The sequence below is a fragment of the Candoia aspera genome, chromosome 13, assembly GCF_035149785.1.
Source record: "Candoia aspera isolate rCanAsp1 chromosome 13, rCanAsp1.hap2, whole genome shotgun sequence".
NCBI lineage: Eukaryota > Metazoa > Chordata > Lepidosauria > Squamata > Boidae > Candoia > Candoia aspera.
This window is the reverse complement of record NC_086165.1, coordinates 8,373,352-8,400,289: the sequence shown is the minus strand read 5'-3', so window position 1 is coordinate 8,400,289 and position 26,938 is coordinate 8,373,352. Positions and strand designations below refer to the sequence as shown.

General features: G+C 41.9%; 1 protein-coding gene across 1 annotated transcript; it reads right to left on the bottom strand.

Annotated features, from left to right (window-relative positions):
• Positions 1 to 364: 364 nt before the first annotated feature.
• On the bottom strand, positions 365 to 26,938 carry AP4E1 (adaptor related protein complex 4 subunit epsilon 1). Its single transcript, XM_063313881.1, has 21 exons — positions 26,686 to 26,938; positions 24,775 to 24,846; positions 23,357 to 23,480; positions 21,773 to 21,846; positions 19,346 to 19,467; positions 19,074 to 19,233; positions 17,746 to 17,912; positions 16,205 to 16,278; positions 15,258 to 15,380; positions 15,058 to 15,167; positions 14,736 to 14,875; positions 13,883 to 13,995; positions 13,626 to 13,744; positions 12,350 to 12,649; positions 10,817 to 10,931; positions 9,601 to 9,730; positions 8,171 to 8,429; positions 7,445 to 8,014; positions 7,151 to 7,335; positions 6,466 to 6,623; positions 365 to 5,642 (listed from the first exon to the last, which is right to left on the bottom strand). The coding sequence occupies exons 1-21, from the start codon at positions 26,851 to 26,853 to the stop codon at positions 5,482 to 5,484; spliced, it is 3,444 nt and encodes a 1,147-aa protein (XP_063169951.1). The 5' UTR covers positions 26,854 to 26,938; the 3' UTR covers positions 365 to 5,481.

Here is a 26,938-nt window from a genome sequence, read left to right as displayed (position 1 = left end):
GCTATGCCCTCTCTTATCTGACCATTCCTTAGGCAGTATCTCTTTGCCCCATCTCTCAAGGTCTTTCTCACATACCATTACAGTACTCTGTCCAAAGACTGGATCAGACTGGATCCTCACTCCATCACACCTAGTCAGTGTGAACAATGTACTAATAGGACTATGACCCTTTCTTTTCCAACCTGGGCTACTTTATTCCTTATGCTGCTCCCAGTAGATACAGGCGCTGCAAGTTTAAGCCAGTTAGGTCGTGTGCCCACATTTGAACACCTGGGGTTAAAATGATCATTTCAGCCTGATTAGATTTTACATTACACAACAGCACTCTGATGTTATAAATGGCCCAGTGACAGATGCACAACAGTTGTTTACTGCAGCAGGATAATTTATTACACTGCAGTTAGTTTCAGTTACATGGCAATAAGAACAATACCAAACCACTCCTGCAGACAGTTTGAAAATAAAAAGGAAGTACCAGGGGTACCAGTAAGGAAAACCCATTAAGTCCCACCAAGCTTTGTTCAGTTAAATTCTACATACTTGAACAGTAGTGGTAAAATTCAGCATTTGGAACAAAAACGAGCAGTGTGCAGACAGACTAGCTCTTTAGTGTCAGAAGATGGGTAGGAGGCTTCTCAGCCTCCAAATATGGCTCAGCTACAACTGCAACCAATAGTGAAGGATGCTGGGAGTTGTAGTTGAGCAAGATCTGGAGGGCCAGAAGCTCCCCACCTCTTATAAGGTGGTAAGCCTCCTTTGATGGAAGTGGTTAAAAAAAACTGCACAGACCAGAAATTATAGCTTCCTAAGCTGTTACAATATATTGAATTCACAGATAGTCACAGCCTTTAAATCTGATGATACATCATTAACAGTCATATGGGAACAGTATTTCCAGTGTATTAATTACTTCAACCTCTAGGCTGCTGTTTTTTAATCCATAAGGCATCTAGTAAACATGAACATACAATAGTCTTGGTAGATGATTTTAATACGTTTCTTTAGTGCATTTTGAACACATTCCTTTGGGACAACACTGAAAACCAGGAAGAAAAAAAACTACAAAAACTCAATCCTTTTGTTAGTTAGTTGCATTATATTTTCTTGGGTGAGAAGACTTGTGAACTTTGAAAGGGTGAATATACTACCATCAGAACTGTATGCAATTCACAGAGGACATACTATTTACCCTTGAGCACTTCACATGGACCTTGGCCATCTACTTAGCAACACAGTCTTCCATCCATCCATATATATCCATAATTGTTTGCCTTGCAGAACAAGCAATGTTATGGGGACTGTGAAATGGTAAGCAAAAGAAATTAAAGGCATAAGATCAGAAAAAATAATTATAGCCACATCTCTCCATCCTTGTATCCTTGCAAGCCATCTTTCCTCCCATCAAGTTCAGGCAACAATTCACACCCATTAACGTTTTACATTATTTTATGTAAAATCTACACAAAATTCTGTAAACGTGACTTGACATTTACATTTCTTGCTTCCAAACTGAGCAAGTTGGCAGGCCCCGTTCTGCAGAACTTGGCCTCTTTGGGGATTCCGGCTATCTTCAAACCTGAAGAGGCTTCCTCTTAGTAAATTAGAACAACAGGAAGTAACACAAAGGAAAGAGATTTCCCTTCAGCAAGCAAAGCGCAACAGCAGTACGGTCTGTGCAGAAATTTTCGGAAGCTACTAGTGGCACAATGCATTTCCTATATGGAAGCTGTTTATCTTCCTTTCCCTATTCCAGATACTAAGGCTATGCTGCCTCTAGATGTGCCAACTGCAAGTAAAAAAAAAGTGCCTTGCAGAGATTAGTCCCATCACCATCCGTTCACAGCCCCCCCAAAGCAGCTTTCTGCTATACCCATTAAAAGCAGCCAGTAACGGTGTTAATTTGGCTTTGTGTGTTCCAGTAGGATGTAGACTGGGAGTCAAAATTACAGCTAACTGGGGGCTTCCTTTATAAATGCTAGGCTCTTTGGAGAGTCATTAAATGAAGTTCTCACCGGACAAAGGACCAAAAAGAAAGCTTTACTATTCAACAAGCAAGAAAATACCCAGTCCTAATCCTTCCATGATTCCAAGGGTGTTGGCCAACCATAAACCATCAGGAGCTCTACAGTCCAACAGCAACTGCCCAAGCCAAAAAAAAAACAAGCAGCAACATCCCCTAATTGTTCAGCTCCAACTGCAATGCTGGGGGAAAATGCCATACTGCCAATTAAACAATTGTTGTTGTTTATTTGTCCAGTCGCTTCCGACTCTTCGTGACTTCATGGACCAGCCCACGCCAGAGCCTCCTGTCGGTCGTCACCACCCCCAGCTCCCCCAGGGACGAGTCCGTCACCTCTAGAATATCATCCATCCACCTTGCCCTTGGTCGGCCCCTCTTCCTTTTGCCCTCCACTCTCCCTAGCATCAGCATCTTCTCCAGGGTGTCCTGTCTTCTCATGATGTGGCCAAAGTATTTCAGTTTTGCCTTTAATATCATTCCCTCAAGTGAGCAGTCTGGCTTCATTTCCTGGAGGATGGACTGGTTGGATCTTCTTGCAGTCCAAGGCACTCTCAGAATTTTCCTCCATGACCACAGTTCAAAAGCATCGATCTTCCTTGATTAAACAATTGCTTAAGTTAAAAAAGAGGAGTTGGGTGAAAGTAAGGATTAGAAGTGTGATTAAGCTGGCCAAACGTTCAAGTCTCTTGGTGCAATGGTTGCTCAGTGCAACTCCACCTCTTTCAGTTTGAGGAAGGTAAGCAAGGAGAGTAGAGAATGACCTTGGAGGACATGTTTTCTTGCCTTGTCTGCTTCCTAAAATTACTGAACAGCATTTGACAGAACAACATTGCACACTTTTTCGCCTCCAGTGGTCATCCCTGTGTTAAAAAAAGATGATCACAGGATAGAGATCCTTCTGGCACAGAAGGGCCATGTTTTTTAGACCTACTCAGAATATAACCCCAACCTCATTGGTACCTTTTCTATCAAGAACTAGGAACCACTGAAGTCTCCTTAGGCAGGGAACCCAAAACTGGCAGAATAAAGATTGAAGAGTCACAATTTTATATTGCCTCAGAACCACAGATCCACAGGCCTCCATTTCCTGTCAGTAAGTCTGAATATGGCCTAAGCCATATTTGTTTTAACCAAGATTAATGACCACAATCATATTCAACACTAAACTAAAACTAAACAAATCACTATAGTGGAGTATGAGTGAATCCAGCCTACATACCAGTGTCTTGGAGAAGTTAAGATGGCTTTGTGGTGGTCTGTGTGATCATTAGACCCACAGTCCTGGAGTAAAGAGGCAAATGAAAGTAAATATTGTTATTCCTTTTCTAAGTTGGGAGCTGCTCTGAATCATTTTTGGAATGGAGATTTAACAGATTTAAATACATCTATTAATATAACGGGAGCCAGTTTGGTCTAGCAGTGAAGGCCCCAACCTAGAAACTAGGAGACTGTGAATTCTAGTCCTGCCTTGGGCATGAAGCCTGCTGGGTGACCTTGGGCCAGTCCCTCTGTCTCAGCCCTAGGAAGGAGGCAATGGCAAACCACTTCCAAAAAACCTTGCCAAGAAAACTGCAGGGACTTGTCCAGGCAGCCTCTGAGAATTGGACACGATTGAACGGATTTTTAAAAAAAACACTACTGTCAACCTGATTCTAAGACTGTTAAATATCAACAAATAAATGGCTATCACTTAAAGGCACTGCAAAAATCCTTTTGTCACCTGCTCTGCAGACAAGACTATGTATGGTATGGACCTTCAGTGCATACGTGTAATTAGACAACATTGTTTTAAATTCTGTTTTCCTATGTATAGTTCTCCATAAAAACGGTCATTTTACAATGCCTGTTTGTATCTAATCAGAGCTTTATTTAATAAATAAATAAATAACCAACCTTCTGCTCCCATCTTAACACCAAGATCAGCTAGCATTATGATTAAAAAATTAAACAAGTCTTATGAGTCTTCTGGCATGCTGCCTGCACTTTGAGATTAAGTTTTCCAGTGGGCAAAAAGATCTAAATCGTCCACTGGCAAACGTACTGAAACACCGGCTGTGTTTGTACTTATCCTCACCGTTGACCAAAAGAGTTGGGAACTTTGGCTGCACCTCAGAAAGAGTCACTGCCACTTCGGGTTTTTGCTTATTTGTGTGTACAGGACAATCCGGTGATGTGCTGTAAACCCAATTTGCAGGACATACTTTACCTTTTCACCAAGAATTGCCGAGGGGCACCACAACCAACATGGAAAAGTTGGAAGTTCCCTTCTGTGGCAACAGCAAAGAGTATTAAAGTAAATAAAAATAAATGTGGGGGGATGTTCAGCCTCATTTTCTAGCCTTTTAGCAAATAAGCCTCGTTTCTGCTACAGGTAGTCCTCGACTTATGACCACAGTTGTGACTGGAACTTCTGTTGCTAAGCAAATTCAGTGGGAATAACTATGTTTAAGTCACAAACTGAAACAGAAATGATTTAAACAAGCAAAAGCATCTTGCAGTACAAAAAAAGATGCTATTACAGCAACACTGGGCTATGTGTAACAAATCATGGGGTCCTTCCAAGGTCACCTTTTCTTATAAAAGGAAGTATATTTAGATGTTACATTTTCACCATGGCCAAAGGTAGCTGTGGCAGAAAGATGAGGAGGGACAGCTTACCAAGTCAGAAGATCTGGAAGTTCATGCAAAAACTACAGAAACTCTTTGGACTGCATACCTGGGATCTTTAAACACCAAAACCGAAGTCCTTTTAATTCAGATAGAGACGCTGCACTTCAGATATCAACCCCAAAGCACAGCAAAAGTATAGCAGTTTGGCCAACTAGAGCCACATTGCCCATCGCAAGCTGCAAGAAGCAGTTCCTTGATCAAAAAAACAAAACCAGTCATCCTACTATATTCCAATACCATAAAAACATTGAAGACAGAACCCAGCTCTGATGTCCAAACCTTTTGTTGAGGTACAGTCAACGGTGACCAGTGCCAAGTCAAGAACTTTTGCACAGTGCCATGGCCCAGCCATGACATGCAATTATGAGGCAATCATGGATAGTTATTATCCCTGCATTTTGGTGATCTGCAGGTTGTTTCTATAACACTGGTGCTTAAGATGTCACTTCAGGAGCTTAACCAAAGTAGACAGAGCTGAAGACAGTTCTTTGCACTATGGAGTATAATGACTGAGTAATTGAAGTAGCTGATCCTACTAATAATCTGCTGTTATACAAATACATAATAGAAAATGTGGGCTTGCATAACATGTCTTATTCAGCTACCCATACCTTGCTGTCTTGTCAATGTTGGACTGATCCTGATGGTTTCTTTCCCCCCATTGGAAGGAGAGGCACCCTGATGCCACAATACACCTCCACTCCATGCAGTATAGGAGTTGGCTTTGGCAAACCACTATGCAAAACCACACCCTTCCTTCATACCAGTCAGAAAAGGAGACAATGTGGTTTTCAAGATTCTTCCATCACCTTCTGACACTGATAAAGCAAACTGTCTGGTAGAGCAGAGCAAGGCGACCTGAACCACAAGGCCAACATCCCAGCATGGAGGCGGCAGTGAAGAAGACACGGGATTGACGGAAGCAGTTGGCAAGCTGCTATTCCCTCGTTTCCTAAAGAAGGAATTTTGAAAGTTCTTAATATTTTGCTCCTTTTCTGGCACAATCGCTGCAAACAATCCTCTTCTGTGAAATAACTGTATTAAAACTCAAGTTCACGTTCTAACTTTGGAAAGCAGTGGGTGCCTGTTACGTCCTGATGCCTTTCTCCCACAATAGCAAGGAGATGTTTTAGGACAGGTGAAGAGAGCTACAACATTCACAAAAGTGTTGCGCAGCAAAGCTCTTGAAGTGCATACTTCTACAGAAATGTGGTGATGCACGTGGGTTTGTCATTCAAAGAGGAAACGTCCCAGATTCTCTATGGAAATTTCCAACACCTGTGTGCCTCATAGGTGGTTTTTTTTGTTTCTGGATCCTAGCCATTTTGCTTTATGAGGACTGCTAGCTGCAGCTGAATTCAAAGACTTACATTTCCAGAAATAGCCTCTTTTTTTTTCCCCCTAGAACTAGAACTGGGGAAACAGCTGGTTCTGATTCCTGTTCAACTGACACCCCCTGAAGTTTCAGCCTGGATGTAAAAAGGGGAGGGCAACACACAATTGTTGAACATGTTCCCTACATTGAGAACTTGGGGGAAGTGGAAAATAACTACAGACAGCCTGTCTGTATCTCCATGTTCTTGAAACTCCTAGAGGTGGGTCCAAATTTCTGGGAAAACCCCAGATGGTTTCCAGATGCTTTAGAGAAGTAGCTTCACCTCAGTCAACAGCCAGATCATTCCAATTCTGGAAAAACATGTTTTAACCTACTGGTACTAACCTAGAATTTCAGGAACATACATGTCATGAATCTGAAGCAACCTTAAGCTACGTACCTATGATATCAACACTATGTAGCTTCAGTTTGTGCTGAAAGATGTCTAGAATCACTGACAAAGCTCCTTGAGATGGTGCCACCTTTAGGTTTTGCCTGACTTCGTTTGAAAGGGAGAGCCACAGTTTTCCGTATTCATCCGTGGTCATCGTCATTGGTCTGAAAGCAGGGTTGCCGATAGAAATGAGGAAAGAAAAAGTATCAGTCTAAATGGAGTGGGCAGCAATAACCATTTTAATTGATTTAATTCATTAATTTTCTGTGCATTTTTAAAACTTTTCTTGAAAGTCAACCTTTCCATGCATTGTGCTACATTTTCAAAGGACCTGCAGCCGAAACAGCCAAGCTAAGAAAGATTTCAAGACAAATCATTAGGATGCACTGATTGAAATCCCCCACTACATTGCAGGTATGCTTTCCTGTTGGAGTAGCCAAAATACATAGACAGGCCGGTTACAAGTTGCCTGTTCCATCTCGATATGGCCCTATTTATCTAACAACCTTGGAAGCATTCAAAGTTTTCCAACAGTAAAAAATTTAGGGAAAAAAAGTGCAGGGAGGAAGAGGAGGAAAAACAAGAAAAGAAAAACCAGCCATGGGGGACAGGCTTACCAAGCAAATAAATCTAATTAGCGTTAGTTTGCACTTTGTAAGTATTCATTAAGAAAATTATTTCATACAGCTACCTGATAAAGTCCAACAGCTCTAAAGATATAGAAAATCTGAGATGTACATCCAATTCTAGCAGGTAACTGATGCAACCAAAGATCTTCCCTGATGAGCAGGGTTCCTCCATCTCTACATATATCTGGAAGCTTTCTATATTTTTACTTTCTATTACAGCAAGTTGGCAGCCAAGACTTTCTACCATCTTCAATAAAAAAAGAAGAAAGAAAAAACACGGGTCAGAGATGTTTTATTGGATCCCCACCAAGCCAGGACTACAGCAGAAAGAGCAAAACGGGTGATAAAATGGTTACCTTAAAATGTTCTGAGTGTTGAAATTCCAGTCTTACATCTTTAAGAATGGAAGGGCTTCTATTGGCAAGAAATAAAAAAAGCAGAAGACGGTCGTCTTTCCAGACTTTAGAAAAGTATAAAAGCAGGGATTCATTGCCACAGAGTTCTGAAATTTCTGAATGAGGATGTTTGGCTGCCTCTTCTGGTAAATAAGGGGTCACAGAGAGTTGCGTTTGAACTACAGCTGGGGTGCTTGGAGAAGGATAGAAAATGTCCATAGGACCATGGGTAAACAAAGAAGGTGGCGAAAGTTGGTGATCCAGAGACTGCTCATTCAACCCACCTTCGGGCAATGAATGGGAGCGATCAAGCACCATTTTCGATTCAGTCGTTTCAGCAGAACTTAGTGAAGCTTTCCTGAGCCTTAGATGTCTATGGTTTACAAAAAGGTCCTTGCTCCCAGTTAATCCTTCTGGAAATAGGGAAGCACCCGCTGTGTTTTCCATACTCAGTGAACTCTCGTTATCGGGGGCTTCGTTTATTCTCAATTTCCTGGTAAACTTCTGGGCTGTGGGGTCTCCTTTGCCCATCTTAAAAAAGACAGGGAAAAAGTGAGGTCAAAATATGATTTAAATGTAAGTTTAAGTCTGAATGCATCATCTCATTCAAAGCAATAGGGGTTGAGAAGGGTGGGGGGAATCCTAAAAACATGCCATGTATATTAAGCTTCAATTCAGCCATCATACCAGACTGACGCTGCTTTGGGATCCTAGGCCGACAAAGAGTGCTGAAGCTAGCTGCTGCTTCTCTTTTGTCCCTTCGGCGATGTCTGTCATGTCTTGCTTAGGTGGCAATGGCAAACTACCAACACCAGGCTCTACACATGGGCCGCCCTGCAGAACGGCCTGGACATTTTCTTCTCTTTCTGCTTGATTCTTCTTTTGGGGGAGGTAGCCTTCTTTGCCCCACAATTTCTTTACACCCTCAAGCTTCAGACTGTTGTTCCTAAAGACATGATAGTGGCAAAAAAGTTAGCACAGTGCCCAGTAGGTACTTCGAAGAACATCTGGAGATGTTAGATGGGATAAGGTGCATCACCTCTGGATTTAATAACTCACTCAATGGTGAGGAAGCAATGGGTGCAGCAAGGAAAGGGCCGTCCATCCCTCTTGCATCAGTCCATATGGTTATGGGACTGTCCATGGAAAGAAAAGCCAGTCCCTCAGCTACATCTTTGCCCTCCCAACCCATTTGGCTGAAGTTACTTTTCTGTACTAACCCACACAGATTACAATCTTGCACTTCCATGCTGGCTGTGCCCAAGGATGCATCTCCTTTTCAAAGAGCAACATACAGATGCAAGGTATTTAGCTCTCAAGCAACTGTTAGGGGAAGAAACTGTGAGCAAACAGTTGGGTTCACCTACCTTGCTAAACCATATCATTTGGCTTAGAGCAGTGTTTCTCAACCTTGACAACTTTAAGATGTCTGGACTTCCAGAATTCCCCAGCCAGCCATGCTGGCTGGGGAATTCTGGGAGTTGAAGTCCAGACATCTTGCCAAGGTTGAAAAACACTGGCTGGAGTGTTGTGTAAACCCAACAATTACAGTCGGTTAGGTCATCATTTACTAGGTTTAGCAAGCACGGCAGAACCCAAACAGCAGTGGATTTTTCAACAAACCACAGCATAGGATTATACATGAACCCGGAAAGTAATTTTGGGGGGCTTCTTAACAAGCCTGCCAGATTGGGACCTATCAAGTGTCTTCTTTTCCCTCAGTAAGGCAAACTGCTCAGAATTGGGAGTTTTTAAATCTACGTAAATCAATAAAATAATCGAACAGGTTGATATCAGTTTGCGGATGGGGGAGAGTGCTAATTCACCTAAAAAACATTTAGAGACCAAGTCACAGGCAAATTGCAGCTCAAATCGTCAATCGCTGTATTTCATTATAACAGGAAATAAAGCAGAGAGGGGATGTGAGTTAGTACAATTCGCTTAACCCAGTATGAAAAAAAGTCAATTTCGCAGTCAAGTATTACTGATGACATTATATTTGGTTAGCCCAAGCTCTGACAGCAATTACTTTTTTTGCCAGCCAAATAGTTGTGTAGCAAGATATGAATGGAGGGCAGGCTGTATTTTAAAAGTTCTTGCTGAAGTGACCAACATACTTCTCTTTCTGGTCCGTGTCAGCACTATTATCTGAGCCCAGAGAAAGCCCCGTTGGAGACTGTCGGCCCATAATTCTGGATACGGGGAAACTCTGAGAAAGCAATTCGCCATAGGGTTCGAAGTTCAGAGCTGCAAAGAGAAAAAACAATCCTTAGCTTCAAGACAAGACAAGATAGTACAGTTCACCAGAACGACAGGCGGTTCCTTGGATGGCAGGAAGCTTCCAACATGAATATTCCACATTCAGCAGCCCATCTAGATATTACGAATCATTCCTGGAATGGGTGGTGTTTTGATTTGTTTTTTTAAAGTGCTTTTTAAGTCATACAGCACAGTTTGAAATCAGGGCAGCAGCATCCCTACTGAAAGAAATCAGCAAAAGCAAGGTTCACCTTCTACTACAGTAGAAGAGATACAGTCATTCTTTGTTCCATAAACATCTATCACATAAATCTAAGAGGTGACATAACACAAGGAAACAATTTCCCACTGTTAAAAGATTTAAACCCTCAATATGCAATTCCAATTCAGGTTCACCATGGCACGCTTCACCTACACATTGCTTCAAACACAGTTCAACGCCCTTTAGGGAAGAGGCGAGTCCTATTATGTCCACTGCTACTCCACTGAAGGGTGGTGATCCAGCTTCTACAGCAGCCTTTCTCAACCTTTTGACCGTGGAGGAACCCTTGAAATACTTTTCAGGCCTCAGGGAACCCCTGCACATTCAGGCTCAAATATAGGCCGGAAGTTACGAAAGTATTATATTCGCTTCATGGGTAGGCCTGTATATAGGCACTAACAGTGTTCTTAAACTAAAGAACGAAACTTCTTTAATGTGAAGTTGCCTGAATTTGAAATAATTTTTTAAATAAATTGTGCTCTCCCAGGGAACCCCTTGTGACCTCCATGGAACCCTGGTTGAGAAACCCTGTTCTACAGAGTGTATGGCAGGTTATAGTTTGTGTGATTGCCCACCTCTGATAGGGAACCACCTTGCCGAAGTACACAGTAGTGTGGTCACAGGGGTGCAGAAAAAGAGAAAAAGGGAGGGGGGCACAGAATTCAATGGCAAAACAGGGAAGATTTAAAACTTACCCATCTCTAAATCTGATATGGATGTCAAGCCAGAACATGGCATCTGCTGCAAAAGCTTGGAAAATTATTTGGTTAAGTGATTCATTCACTCATTCATTACAGGGAAAAAGCAATCACCTTTTTCTTGGGACAATTTCTCTTCCTGTCTTTGGTGATGAGGTTTATATGGTAATGCACCCCTTTCCAGGCCTTCAGCAACAAACCCATCTAAGAAAGATAAGGAAGCATCGACCTAGATTGAATCAGAGATGGGTTGAAGATTATTATTCAGTCATACATTTTTAAAGGAACCACAATCAATTCAATCGGTTTTTTATCTTGCAACTTTGGCTCCTAGCATCTTATACCCCAAACTCAAGTAACTACCAAATATTTATGGCCAATTGTTCATATAATGAATTAAAGTTTATTATTGGTTCTACCCATTTCTTCTTTCCCAGACCAAATCTGTTGATGGTTTAAAGAGGTGAACGCATTTCATGTTAAATATGATTTGTTGAGTGTGACATACAAACCCAGCTATTATGGGTCATAAATCATGGTTTAGCACTATATGTGAATCAGGTCATCATCGTTTATTAAATCATAGCTGTAAGAAAGCATGGTTTAGCATAATCTGTGAAGCTAGCCAGTATTTGGTTAAAATGTAGTTTGTACCACAGAAGACTTACATACTGTTTTACTCACACCGATGGATTATAATCAGGGATTGCTGATTGAAAATGAAACACTTCTAGTATAGCTGTAAACATATTCCATTTTTTAAACAGTTTCCAAACTTACAATTTTTACAGCCATTTTATTTCTTAAATGTAAATCTGCAAGACAAGGACTTCTCAGTGGGGCTTATTATGGCAAGCAACATTAGAAACTGGAAGCTTAAGAACTCTCCTTTAAAAACTCACTGCAGAAGGGAAACTGTATATTTTTAAGAACGGCTGCTTCCCTATAATTCTATACATACTACTTAATAACTTATAATAACCAAATGTTTTTGACAATCATAGAACTGTATTTTCTCTCTGGGCTGAGATGAATAATTCTGGATTTTTTTTTTTCAGTAGGCTTGCAGACATGCTAGAACACATTGCTCATTCACAGCATGTAGTTCTGACAGTATAAAGTAAGTTCAGGTCCTTGCAAGAAGCTAATTGGAACCAGATGTCCTCAACAAGAAGCTAAAAGCATAAACCTGGACATAAGATTTTATTATTATGGAAAACAATCTCTGCACCGTTCCACGTAAAAGGTCTGTCCTAGGTCTTTTGTTTACAGCCGTGCAAATTTTTAAAAACACAACCCTCTTCTTTCAAGTGCTTTCAGAAGAAGTCCTTAATTCCCAAGAAATAAGCAGCAGTGATGCACAAGCATATTGTCAGCACTTCAAGGTAGTCCAAACAAGCAGAATTAGCTCTATCTTCACTGTAAGGTTACATTAACAGAACCTTGCAAGTTTGAAAGAACATCTCATCCCGCTCACTTTTACAGTCCAAGAAACTAGGGAGGGTCCCTTCTGAGATGTTTGCCACACCCCATCCCTTCTAGGGGCTCAGCTGCCTCTTATCTGACCATTGCCTGGTCTGTGGCTCTTCCTCCTGTCTCCCAAGGTCATTCCCACTTACCATTACACATATGGTATCACAAACTCACCACAATGGTCTTACAACTTGCATCAAGTGGAAACAATCTCTTCATCGATTCTTTATCTTCATAGAGATATTTTAACTCAAATGCATGCTGTCTCATGCTGGTATCCAGCGATGTACTGAATTCCAAGAGAAATTTCTCAACTGTCTTTGAACAAGTGGTACGAGAAGCTATTTTAGAAATTGCAGCTGTAATCCAAGCTTTGGTTTCAGAAGTGGCATTGTTTTTAAGGATCCGATACAAACTCGTTAAAACAACTTCAGGGTCCACATTTTGCAGGAGGTAACTGTACTCCCCCAATACCTGTCAGGGGAAAATTAAAACATCAGGATTACTCAACAATAGAAAACAATTTTACAGCACAATGTTCCAATGAGATTGCAAATTCCGACTGTGAATCTTCCCAAGTATAAGAAACTCTGTTCTGAATGTAAGAGCAACATGGACAAGATTCACTTTCTATTACATGAAATAGATGTACTTTTTAAAAGGGTTTTAATGATCGTAGTCAATGAGACATAGGCATTTTACAAAGGAATCACTGGACTTGGCACATTTAAAGCCAAAAGTTCAGTAATAACAGGATTTTCATCTTGTTTCTAATTCTAACTTGGTCTTCTCGTTCCTTATACCGAATATTAAAAATATTGTGATCGTGCTTAAAAACAGAAGGATCAAAGAATGAAGGAAGAGGAGCAAAATCAGAAGCCCCCCCCCCCAAAAAACTGTTTTTGCCTTTTCAAACTTCTAAGGTAAGTTTGCAGTAAAAAATATTAACTTATTACTGTCAGAGAATTCAATGTTACCTTAGTTTGTATCTTTATTTTTATGACTTTCAATTAAGATACAAACTAAGGTAACATTGAATTCTTTGAACATTGAATGTTTTAAATTTGGTGTGCTTGGCTTGTTTTTTTTTTATACTTGTGAATATAGACACAAGAAATCAAGTCATACCGTACATAAGAGAACTGGGAATGTTTGGAGTCCAAATTGGATTTTTTTAGGTAGTGATTTTATCTGCAGTTACATCAAGCAGTGATAATGAATGATGCCATAACTAAAGTTCCATCTGAATCACACCGCGAAGAGAGTCATTCTTATGTATTCTTGCATCTCTAACTAATAATACATAATAATTTCTCCAAACAGTCTAAATCCATCTGGATTTGTGTACAGTTAAAATTCAATCCTCCAAGATTTAATTGTCAATCGAATACTTAGATTTTACCAATCTTGAAACAGTCTCATCTTTCTTTTTTTAAATGGTTTTTCTTACCCAACTCATCACTTGAAGAAATTTCTGTGGATAAACTGCATTTTTGTCCTCTAATAATGACAGGTAAGATTGGACAGCGTGAAACCGCAGCTGAATGTCTTCCTTTTCATCTCCAAAGCCTAAGAAAAACATCCCAGCTTTTTTTTTAATTGTTGGAAATGGCTGTTCTTTTATTATTATTATTATTATTATTATTATTATTATTATTATTATTATTATTATTATAGGATGGCATCATTTTCACGCAGTTTGCTCACCTTCAGCAAGAAGTCGCAAGAAACTGTTTAGAATGTCAGGATGCATTTTATCTCCTCCTACAGAAAACACGGCATTCATAGTCCGGATGAACCATTCATTGTCTGGAGCATATGTGCCAGGAACATTAAGGAAAGGATACAATAATACCATCAATATGGCATCAACTGTTCTATTGCAGGGTTCAGATCAACAATTTCTTTATTAAAGTTACTTGCACACAAAGAGGGGTAAGGATTATTAAAGTTTTCAGGGACCAGAAATGAAAGCAAGGCATTCGCTCAAGTCTGTAAATATTATAGGTAGTCCTCCCTTAATGGCTGCCCTGTTTAGCAACCATTCAATATTATGACAGCACTGAAAAAGTAACTTTGCAACTGATCCTCACACTTACAACCATCGCAGTATCCCCATGGTCATGTAATTGAGATTTTGGTGTATCGCAACCAGCAGGTGTTTACAACCATTGCAGTGTCCTGCGGTCACGAGTGCCATTTGCGCACTTCACAGCCGACTTCTGACAAGCAGAATCATTGGAGAAGCCAGCAGTAAAATTGCAAGTCATGGTCATGTGATGTCTTGCTTAACGACTACGGCAGAAGTGAGGTCATAAGCCCGTTGTAGTCACGTGACGGCTCGCTTAATGATTGCGGCAGGAGTGAAATCATAAGTCCTCGTGGTCACATGATGTCTCACTTAGCGATAGAGTTGCCTGTCCCAGTTGTGGTTGTTAAACAAGTTTTAGATGCAATAAAATGGAACAGCCATCAAAATGGTACATCAATACAAACAATTAAACATGTGGACAGATAGAGACGTACACCTAACAGGAACACGCAGCAAGCAAAAGGATATTTTTCAGCTAATTCTGCTATTTTTCCAACGATACTGATGATGGTATATTCCTCTTTGCTTTGATTTATGTAGTCAAGCATCTTCTGTACAATGACAGTGACATTCTGTTCATTGGTTATTCGATACAGAAGTTCCAAGGTCTGAAGGAGAAGGCAGAATGGACAAGGTTTAATTACACTCAAGTGAAACAGAGGGAAGGGATGATAAGGAATAGGCTGCTTTCAGCTTAAGGACAAGTTACTGGAGTAATCTAAGAAATACATTTATTAAATTGCTAAGGGTGCCTAACTCCATAACAAAAAACATTACTCAGTTTTATTACCTCTCTTTTAATAATGGGATCAGGATGTTCCAGACACTCAATTATTGTCATTTGGTGTTGCAGAGCAAGGTTGGGGTCCTGCTGGACAACATACGTTAAGGCCTTTAATCCTAGGGGGGAAAGTAAGTAGAAAGTTTGAAAAATGAAATTGTAGGCATTTGGCATTTATTCCATTGGGTTGTAAAAATCAGAGAACTTACCCAAATATTTCAAATTAATTTTAGGCGACAAGACAAATTTCCCAATACATTTGGCGGCCTTCTCAAGCAGATCAGATTTGGGGTGAATTGTGTAAATGGTGTGGACACACTCAAACAAGATTGCTGCAGAAAAAAGGCAAAGAGAACATGGGAGACCCGACTCATAAGAAATAAAATGATGACCCGTGAATATGCAAACAAATCCAACCAGATGAGAGAGACAGGAAAGCATTAGTAGTGCACTAGCGCACAGATGTCAAGGAATCTATGCTTTTTTAAACTCTTCCACTCTGCATTCTGTTTAATTCTGATTCACTGATTGTGCAGGACAATGTCTTGCAGTTCCAAATACTGGGAGTGGAACCATGTGGGACTTAGGACCCTGAAGCACTGAGTCAACTACTGTACTTAATGGAAGACCCAAGCAGGTTTGCATTTAAAACCAGCCAAGTCAGGTGCAGTAAAGCCATCCTAAACCCTTCCATGTAACTTCGCCCTAAAAGAGAAAGGCAACCTGAATTCCAGGACAACGTGCAACCAAGACACTTTAGCGCAGACCCTGAACTCTTCCACGCCACAAAAATACGCATAATTCTGGCCCTGGCCACATGCCTAGCACATCCCTGCCACTTTTGCTTTGCTGCTCTACCCACTGTGGCTCTCACCAGCTCCCTAGAGCAGTGTTTCTCAACCTTGGCAGCTTCAAGATGTGTGGAGTTCAACTCCCAGAATTCCCCAGCCAGCATTGTGTGAACTTCAATTCCCATAATTCATGCATGCTGGCTGGGGAATTCTGGGAGTTGAACTCCACACATCTTGAAGCTGCCAAGGTTGAGAAACACTACCCTATAAAATTATAAGCATGTCTGAACCAACAGAAATATCTAGTATTATAACTGACAGACACATTTTGTTCCCCTTATGTTAGAAAACCTTATTTCACCTACCATAGGTAATGTTGTGATTGATCTCTGCTCTCCTTAAAGATTCATCCAAAACTTCATATATTAATTCACTGGTCCTGACACAAAAGGGTGAAAACATTCAAGATCGCTTTTTTTAAAAGAGATTTTATGTTGTTCCACAGCCCTTTATCAGACTTTTAAATAACTCTGTAAAATTATTTAACATGCAAATTATTCATATCTGCAAAACATTGCAAATAACAACACCTTCCCTCCCACTTTCCCACATAGAGGCTGTCCAGGCAGCTAAGATTTATGGGGGGAAAAAAATCTGAACAAACCTTCAAGGGAACTGACCAGGTCAACTGTTAAGGAATTTTTTCCATGCAAATCTTTCAATTTTTGTCTTATCAAACAGAGCTACAAAGTGGATTCAAAAAAAGCTATTTCAAGTAATTTAGATCAGGAGTCGGCAACTTTTTCACAGCTGGGAACCAAACTTCCTTTGTCTCTTAAATGGGTCTAATCTCTGCAAAGCGCAAGAGGCATAACTAGTGATAGGACAATGCCAATCAAATGGGCAGAGGGAGAAATGATCTGTTTGGGGGGGGCACTTTAAAAGCAAGTCTCTGTATATTGCCCCTATTTTGCCCCCAGGGTTTGGAAACATGATCTGAGGGTGCTCTGGGACTGGAGGCTGAACACAGCCCACGGAGTCCCCATTTCTGGTCCGGGTCTCTGCTGTGTGATTGACCTGTGTTTTTTAATTAATACCTACAGTGAAAGAGAGGCTGCTTAGACAAACTAACCCTTCCTATTTACTCTTGCAAGTTGTAAGAAAACAAACTTTCTGCTCTAACCAGAATTAGATACTGATTTCCCTCTTTTGTCATACCAGGCACTTTTTTGCCTGGGTATGTCTCTTCAAGTCAGTCTTGACTCCTGGTGACTGCCTGGACTAGTCCTTGCAGTATTCCAGGCAAGATTTTTGGAAGTGGTTTGGCTCAAGGTCACCCTGGCCCAAGGTGAAGGACTGGCCCAGGGTCACCCTGTTGGCTTTGTGTCCAGTGTTATTCAAGCTTGGTGACAAGCAAGATGTGTGGAGTTCAAGTCCACATGTCTTTAAGAAGGTTGAGAAATATTGTTTGTCTAAAGCAGGACTAGAACTCACGGTCTCCCGGTTTCTAGCCTGATGCCTTAATCACCACACCAAACTGGCTCTCTTGCTAGAAACTTAATCCTCCTTAACGTGTAACCTTCCTTTGTTGGTGCCTAAACTAAGCAACTTTGGGGGTGGAAGGAGAGAGAGAGGTTGAAGGGTTATAAACTTGCCCAACAAAAACAACCTCTTTGTGAGTCAAATTCTGGAGACCATCCCCACTGCCTGAGGCTCACTGCGGCAGATTGGGGGAGCACCCCTGGTGCTGTAAGTAATTCACTGGGACAATTTTAAATGAACACAATCGTGTTCATTTCAGTCCTGATGCCTCCTTTAGCGCCCTCCTGCTTCGGTATCCATCCTGCAAATTCTAAATTAGCCGGCAAGACCAGAATTTCTGAAAACCATCTCCAAGAGAATTTACCTTGGATCATCTTTTCCAAGTAGCCTCAATATTCTCAAAAGCTGGATTTGTAACCAAGGGGCTGGAACACTGTGATAGTTATAATCCACAGGGAGTTTTCCTCCAACCACTTGCTTCAGAATTGTTACAAAGCTGCCCGTCAAATCCTTGTATTCCCAGGAATCTTCCTAGACAAACGGTAACACACACAATTAAGACTGAATTGACAGACAAAAATTACCTATATTTCACCTCCATTTGCCCTGCAGCTCTTTTCATGTGAAAGCTAACCTCTTAACAATTTCTCACACCTGAAGGCAGCTGACGATTAAACATGAAATAGGCAAGCAACACACTGTGATCAGCAGGTACAAAATCTGCTTAAAATGATGTGTATCTCTAAGGGGAAGCTTTTTAGAAGTATTGTCAAAATCAGCAGTGTGGAGTCTACACTGCCTTTCAGTGCTATCTATAGAACCCACAGTTTTTTAAAGAAGTAAATATCACTTTTAAAAACCTTTTAAAAGGGTTGCAATCTCACAAGACTGCCAAACCTTGCAAGAATTCAATATTATTAGATGAGATTAAATCAGACCTCAGGGATAAGATTGCCAAAATATTGTAAGATTCCAATTGTTTCTCTCTTGCCCCGGTCCCAATTTTATTTTTGGCTACATGCTCCATTACAGCAAGCCGCTTTTTCCTTGAAGAGAAACCCTTGTAATATTGCATTGCAAACAGCCGGTTCAGACTTCCATTCTTATTGTTACACTGTGTAAGCCACATGCTCAATCTAAGATTTTTCTAAAAAAATTATTTGTACTCATTTAAAAAGAAGAAAAAAAAGAACAAACAAGCAAACAAAAGAAGAAACAAATGGTTGATACAGAAATATAATATCAGTAAGTGGACAAAGCAAATACTGATACTATACAATTAGTGCTCAGTATATCATTAATGAGAAAAAAACCATAAAAAACATTAAATTAACAGTGCGAGAAAGGACTGGAATCTCTGAGCTAGGTGCCAAAATCTCCACTATTTGTTATTTAAGAATACAGAAATGAAAAAAGAAAAGCTACTAAAAACATTACAGATAAATACTGTTTTCTAACTTCCCCTTTGTTGCACTAACTAATGTACTTTATAGACATGTAAAATGTTGTGTTTCTGAATTTAATATTTAGTCAGTTCTCTTTCCCCTTAAAAACTACACTCTAACTGCTTATATTTGCGCTGCTGCGTCTTATATAGTATGTAGGAAAGCCATTCTTGCTTAAATTCAGTGAAACGTCTGCCATGAATATATGCTGTCAAAATTAACGGTCTAAGATTTTTAAGAATCCCACCTTCACCATCTGTAGATAGATGTGCAAAGACGCCGCCATAACGCCCACGTCCCTGTCACAAAGCGCCCTCCGGAATTTGTCGTGAATGTGCTGGACTTGGTTAGGAGCAATTAGGTAGAACTTGTAGAGGGCCTGGATGGCTTTGCTTCGAATAATTTCCCTAAAAAGAATCACACTGAGCTGGGTTAGCTGAGCTGAGCTCTTACGTCCAGGCGGATCCTGAGCAAAATATTCACAACGGCTTCCTAGACTCTTACAAGCTTCACACCTACTTGGAATGCTGGAGTTTATCTTCTATGAGTGGAAGGACAGCTGGGATCATTTCTTGGGGGAAAAGCTGGCTTGCTGCTGTAAGAGCCATGCACACTTCCATGAGGTTCGTACTCTGCAGGTCCTGCCACAGAGAGTACAAGGAAATTGTGAAATGGGTTAACCATGCCTAAGGGATAGCACTAATAGCCTTTCAAAGAGGCACTTCTTTCATTGAATACCTTACAAATCCATCAGACTTCTACGGTGACAAATAATTTTCCGTAAGCAAGTTCTCGCCTTTGCCCAGAAAAAAGTGCGCAGCCAAGGAAGCCACACCCAAGAGAGCAGCAGTCCATGTCCTGTGTAGGGCATGGGGCCCAGCAACTAGAGGTGCGTACTTGAGTGCCACCAGGAGAGACGTGGCCTCCACCTTGCTTGCCTAGCCAGCAGTAGTCTCCTCAGAAGGAACAAGAGGCATAAGAAATGCATCATGAGACCGAATTTGTTCCTAGGTTTCACACAACTGGGTCAAATTTTGATACATTCCTGTATTACAGGTAGTCTTCAACTTACAACCATAATTGGGACCGGAATTTCCATTGTAAGTTCTTGCGGCTGTAAGTCGTCACCGCATGGCCAGACCTGATTTTACGACCATTTTTACGGTGGTCGTTAAGCAAATCACCAGTTGTTAAGCAAATCACAGCAGTTGTTAAGCAAATCCAGCTTCCCCAATGGGCGTATTTTGCTGGAAAATGGCAAAAAAGTCGCAAAACACGATCACATGACTGCAGGGCACTACAACTGGTTGTAAATGTGAGCTGGTTGCCAGGCGCCCAAAATGCGATCATGTGACCCCAGGGTGTGTGACATTTTGCAATGCTCAGAAGTGCTTTACAGGCCGTAAAGAACCCATTCCAAGGCCGTCATAACAAAATGTTGTTAAATGAATGGTCATAAGTCGAGGACTACCTGTACAGAAGACATAGTAGAGAGCCACATTCAAGCAACGTAGAAGTGCTATTTGGGAACCACTAGCATTTTGTGTCTCCTTTTCACCCCTCTCCTGTAGGTAACTTGCTGACCAACCCACCCATCCCTTCTCTCATCCCTTCCTTCCCCACTTACACATATCATTCCACACTTCCCCCATTTCTCTGGCACTTTATTTTCACCAGCACATGCACAACATTGATAACATCATGCATCACTTATGTCATCCACTAAATTTCTCTATGCTTTCACTGGCTGGGTAAATGCTGTCATTCTGTTTAACTCTTGTTATGATAACTGTATGGCCAGTTTATATGGGTTACTAACTTGGAAGGGTGATGCTTGAGGAGCAATGTAAACCATCTGCAATGTTTATAAAGCAAACAGTGCAGTGATAAAAGGAAGGTCCTGTTCAAACCATACTGTTGTTGCATTCTTGTAAGTGGCAAAGTGGCCTTCAGCAGATCCCATTACCAATGAAAGGGAAGATTTAAAGGCATTAAGAACAATTTTTGTGGGCATACATGTGTGTTCACCAGCTCTCATTGCTCTGATTCGGATGAAACATTGACTCGTGGTTAAGCAGAAAACAGCCCCAGCAAATCTTAAAATATGTGCTGCTTCCCTTTCTCCTCTGTTTGTTGTTGTTTATTCGTTTAGTCGCTTCCGACTCTTCGTGACTTCATGGACCAGCCCACGCCAGAGCTTCCTGTCGGTCTTCTCCTCTGTATGCAAGTATTTAACAAGCATCCAGCTTTGATTTGCCTTAATCCTAGTTGACCATGTCATCTCAAGAGATTACGGTTTAAAGCATACTCGTGTCATTTTTTCAAGATAGATTCATGGCTTATGAAACCAGCTCATTGAAACATCTGGAGTTTTAAAGTTTGGAACCTCTCTTGTTTGATGTGATCAACACAGGATTAATGGAAAGTAAGGCAAAATCATAGCAAACTCCTCCAGAAAGAGGAGCTGGGAAGGAGAAAGCATGGAAATTCAGATTCATTTAGACTACTCCCCTGACATGAACACAATATCCAGGATCAGCCTTTCCTAAGCAGTGCCTCTTAAGAAATTGATTGACTGATGTGCCATCACGCTGTCTTCATCTCCCAGTGACCACATCCATCACTCCTAAACATTGGCCATGCCAGTGGAAGACACAGGGCAATCAATTGGAGGAACCGAGCCTGAAGGAGGCCATGCTAAACCATGAAACACGGCCATTATGAACAATGGCTTAGAGGAGTCCAAAAGGCCTATAAATGAACAGAGGCAGCTTTGCACTTTCCTGGACCTATCTTGTCATCTTCTTCTTACAGCCCTAACTGATCAATAAGATGGTTATTCATAAATGCACTTTTAGCATTCAGAGGCACACTTTTGTAAACAAAGAACAGCTCAAGCTTTGGGTCAGTACAATGTTCCGCTCCAAACCTCCCACGAAACCATACCTTCACCACTGTGTTGACAAGCAGAACCAGCAACTCATGATTTTCATGCAGAAATAAAGAAATCGCCAAATAACCTAGGAGAGAGGGGGGGAAATATTCTGCATTAGGCACACCAAATAGTTTCCACCTCTCTCTATTCTACAAGTTCAGATCAGCTTATAGCATAAACAATGTACATCTCTCCCTCCAAGACATTATTTTTATTTATTTATTATCCCACCTTTATTATTTTTATAAATAACTCGAGGCGAACATATCTAATACTCCTTCCTCCTCCTTTCCCCACAACAACAACCCTGTGAGGTGAATTGGGCTGAGAGTGACTGGCCCAAGGTCGCCCAGCCGGCTTTCATGCCTAAGGCTGGACTAGAACTCTCCTACTACGCCTGATTGGCTCTTGGGCGGAGAGACAGGGACTGGCCCAAGGTTGCCCAGCTGGCTTTCATGCCTAAGGCAGGACTAGAACTCTCCTACCACGCCTGATTGGCTCTTGGGCGGAGAGAGAGGGACTGGCCCAAGGTTGCCCAGCTGGCTTTCATGCCTAAGGCAGGACTATAACTCTCCTACTACGCCTGATTGGCTCTTGGGCGGAGAGAAAGGGACTGGCCCAAGGTCACCCAGCCGGCTTTCATGCCTCAGGCAGGACTAGAACTCACAGAGTCCTGGTTTCTAGCCCAGCACCTTAACCACTAGACCAAACTGGCTGTCTTTATTATTTATTTATTTATTTATTTAATTTAATTTTATTATTTATTCATTAGCTGAATACTGTAAAGTTTTGGGAGATAGCAGGCCAAAAGCATATTTTATCAACATAAAGAATACAAAGATGTTACGATTTATGGATTCGTAGATTAAGAAATAGGAGGATTAATGAGGGGCTGAAGGGACTTGTATAATATCTAAGAGGGACCAAGGACAATAAGATTGTAATTCTCTCTTGAAAAAAAGGTCAGAAGCCAGTTATATATTCTTTAGTTTCTTTTTCATTTCTGGCAATTTTCTGTTTTTCTCTTCTTTCTTTTCGTTTTTTGTTTTTTATCTTATGGAAAAAACGCTTAATATATAGATATATAAAAAGAATACAATACTTCTATTTTCTTTTCTTTTATTTTCTGATTGCACTTTTCGCTTTTTGTTATTTTTCTTTTTCGCTTTCTCTGTTCTAATTTAGTTTGTATTAGTTATTATTGTTCTTAAAACTTTTTATTAAAAAAAAAAAGATGTTGACATATAGAATCACCAGTTTTTGCTCCCCAGTTTTTCCCAGAAGCGCTGAGCTGGAATGCCATAATGCTTTTTCCTCCCAAGATACCACCATGGATACAAATAGTCAAAATTGTATCATTAGGAATCAGCAATGCCCACCGAACCATAACATTAAATCAGGGAATTAAAAATGGCTCCAGACTTACAAATTTCAGTGCCTTTGTAGTTGATTTTGGAGGTGAGATCACCAAAGTCTCGTGGGAGCCCAACAATACGTTTTTAATTCTATTGCATTTATTTCATTTTAGGGCACCCACCACCTCAAAAGATTGCAGACTTGCAGATGTTCTTCAGCCGCCAACTTAAAATACCTACCAACTCTTTTCTCAAAAAGATTGCCTTGCTGTGCCAGCTTGATAGCATGGATGTATCCAAAAGAGGCCTCGTAGCCCAGCATCTCACAATAAATCAGCCTCACCATACATTCCTTCATCAGTTTCTGAAGTACAGAAAATGAAATGAAACATGTTTTAAAAACAATCAAGTGTTGCTGTCTTTATTATTTAATTTATATCTCGCCTTTCCTACACAAATCTAAGATGGCTTGCACAGAAGACGGGGTGACACTTCATTTTATCCCACCAGCCCTGTAAAGTAGGCTGGGTTGAGAGAGAATGACTGGCCTGAAGTCTCCATGAGTTTCCATGGCTGTCAACTAGAACCTGGTTCTCCCCAACCCTAACCCCTTCACCACTAAGAGTCATATGGAAGCAGGCAAGTGGTGTGAGCAAGCACATTTGCTTCTTCCTGGGGAGGGGACATTTTACCAGCTACCTGCATGCAAATCTAGTCTGAAACATCTATTAGACAGGGAAAAAAAAATGAGGAGTATGATCTGGTAGTTGTAATGCTTTTAGTAGCTGCACAACTACCAGCACTGACTTGTAGAGAGAACAAGAATTACAGGTAGTCCTCGTTTAACAACCACAATTGGGACTGGAATTTTAGTTGCTAAGTCAAGCAGTCATTAAGCAAATTTGACCTGATTTTACAACCATTTTTGCAGTGATCATTAAGCAAATTGCCATGGGCGTTAAGCAAGCCACATGGTCAGTGAGCGAATCACATCGTACCCCTTTGATTTTGCTTGTGTCATGCGCTGCCTACCTCTGAATAACATTCAGACACTGGTTTGCGAATCAGGCTCTGGTTTATTGCAGGGCAGGTACAGCGTTGGTAGAAAAAAGCTGAGAGTGACAGGAGCGCGCCGGTGCGGGGTTTAAATACCCCGCGCCGGTCAGCGCCCCCTCGCTCACGGTCACGTCACCCCCCTTTGTCCCATGCGTTGCCCTGCCGGTGGGTGAGGGTTTCCGGGATCGCCTATCATCAGGTTTCCATTCCTCTGCTGATTGCTTTCAGCTGGGCGATCCCCGTTGTATTGCCGCTGATGGCTTGGGTGGCTCCGTGATCCGTTTAGCTATTGTTTGTTGGCCGTTAGTCGTTGTGGGTTGATGGCTACTTAACTTGTACCCCTTCACCTATTTCCTTGTCATTGTCATGTGTGCCATTGCGCTGATGACTTTAGCTCAACGGCACTCATGACAGCTTGCCAGAAGCCAGCTGAGAAGGTTGAAAATGGTGATCACATGACCAAGGGATGCTGCGACAGTTCTAAGTGTGAGAACCAGTCATAAGTAGGTTTTTTCAGCACCACCGTAAGTCTAAACTGTCACTAAACGAATGGTTGTTATGCGAGGACTACCTGTACATTTTGTTTTGTCTGTAAGACTTACCAGAGTCGTAGTGGGTGCAGAAACAGTGGCTTTTAAATTATTTAATTCCTGGTGGATAAGTTTTTCTTCTTCCTAACAGTGTATAAAATTGAAAACATTGCTTAAGAAAACTGTGAAAATGAGCTAAAACTGTTTCTGAAACCATGCTAAGCATTTCGTTATTTTTGTATTACTTTCACTTTGCAAATTCTGTGGTCTTAAAAGGCAATTAGGAAATAACACTGAATGACAATAATCTCTCTCTTTTATTGTCAACTGCAACTACATTAAAGAGTTATTCGGATTATCTATACTTCAAACAAAATGAGCACAAGCTAATACAGTTTGAAGTCTAAATGTTATTACTGCAAATATAGGATGGTTCAATCAACAAGAAATTCTTGGGTATCTTATTACTGGTACTTCCAATAAGAAATTAAATCTGTATTCAAACTCCTGCAAGTTTATCAATGCTTACTTAGGAATAAATGAACTCATTGGCTGGATTTGTGCACTACACTACACTATTTACAGTGAATCAACCACAACTGACTAGATCCCCACAAGCCAGCCATAAACTACGGCTTAGAAATCAGTGTCACAACCTGCCAAGCCAAATGTTAGTGTGAATCCTGCCAATGAGGCTTGTGAGAAGCTGACAAGTTCTTTATTGATAATGTCTATACATAAGGCCAACAACAACAGCTCCAGAAGGTTAAAACAAGCAACAACAATCAATTAAAATATAGTCTAAAAAGGCTACACTAGAGGAAAACCGTAACAATTAAGCAATATCAATTTAAGACATGATACAGTATTGCTTATGATCACAGCTTCCTGAAATCATGTTTGCCAATTCATCTTTCTTTCACGTTCCCTTCTATACTTCAAGAAACCCGTCACAGAACAGACCCACCGATCAGTGGCACTGAAGCCTTGGCATCATGACAAATATCAGATGAAGTGGCTTCCAATCAGCAAAATCATCAGCTTCAATAAAATCTCCTGGTCTTGAAGGCACCGCTCCCCTCTTTGTTTGCCCAGATGCAATGGAATGACTCTTCCCCCCAGCCTAAAATTGGGGCATCACCCCCCCCATGCCAGCTTACCTCCCTTGGGGAGGTGCAAAGAACCGTTTAGTTGCACATTGTTACAATATATCCACCTTTCCCAAAGTTTCATTATATTGTTTTCATTGTTGGTGTGCGCTCATTCTGATGTTGGGATTTTTAGGGGAGGTGTATACATTAAAATTGCAATAAGGGGAGGTGTGATGGCAAAAGGTTTAGGAACCCCCACCAGATGCCCTCCTCTGCTCCCACACCGCTGAACACCAACACAATCTCTTCCCACGTTACAGCCCCCTCCTATTCCTTTAAAAAAAAAAAGAGGGGGGGATGCAATGCATATCTCCCTGCAGCCCGCCAATTTTACAGGACAGCTGAAGACCGCATCTTCACCCCAACCCCACTTGGCTCTTCCATCGCTTCGGTTTTTTTAATTGCACCCAGTGGCAGGGCCTGCTTGCCCCGTTTTAATGCTGGGGCTTTAAGACGCTTCTTAAGCTGCACCGGAGGAGAAGCAGCCCTACAGTCGCCCCACCCCCGCTTCGCCACAACCCCCGAAAGTCCTGCTTCTGCTTCCAACGCCTGCACCGGGGGCGGGGAGGGGAACCAAGAAGAAGGGATGGGGGAGGAGCAGAAGGGGAACTCTGCGCACGCCCAGGGAACTCTTGGCCACGCTGCTGAGCCCGGGGACTCCGCTGCGGCTGTGCAAACGGAGAGAGGCAGGCGGAGAGCGCCCAGACTTCGCGGGCGGACACCCCGGTGCCCGGGCGCGCGCACACGCGCCGCCCCCTCCCTCTTTCCCTTCCCCTTCCCGGCGCTCCCGGGCGCCCGGAGGCCTCCCGCTTCCTCCCGCGCGCGGCCTTACATGCTTGGAGGCGAGCGCGGTGATGCTGCGGATCAGCCCGCCAAGGCGCGAGGTGGACGCGCTCCTGCCGGGCCGCGCCGGGCCGCCGCCCGGCCCCGCCGCCGGCTCGTGCTGCTGCCCCAGCCAGCCGGGCAGGGCGCTCAGCGTCCGCTCCACCACGTCGCTCATGCCCGGACTGCCGCCGCCGCCGCCGCCGCATCCCGGAAGAGCAGGCCCGACGCCGGCCTCGGCCCCCGGCCGCCGCCTCACCGCT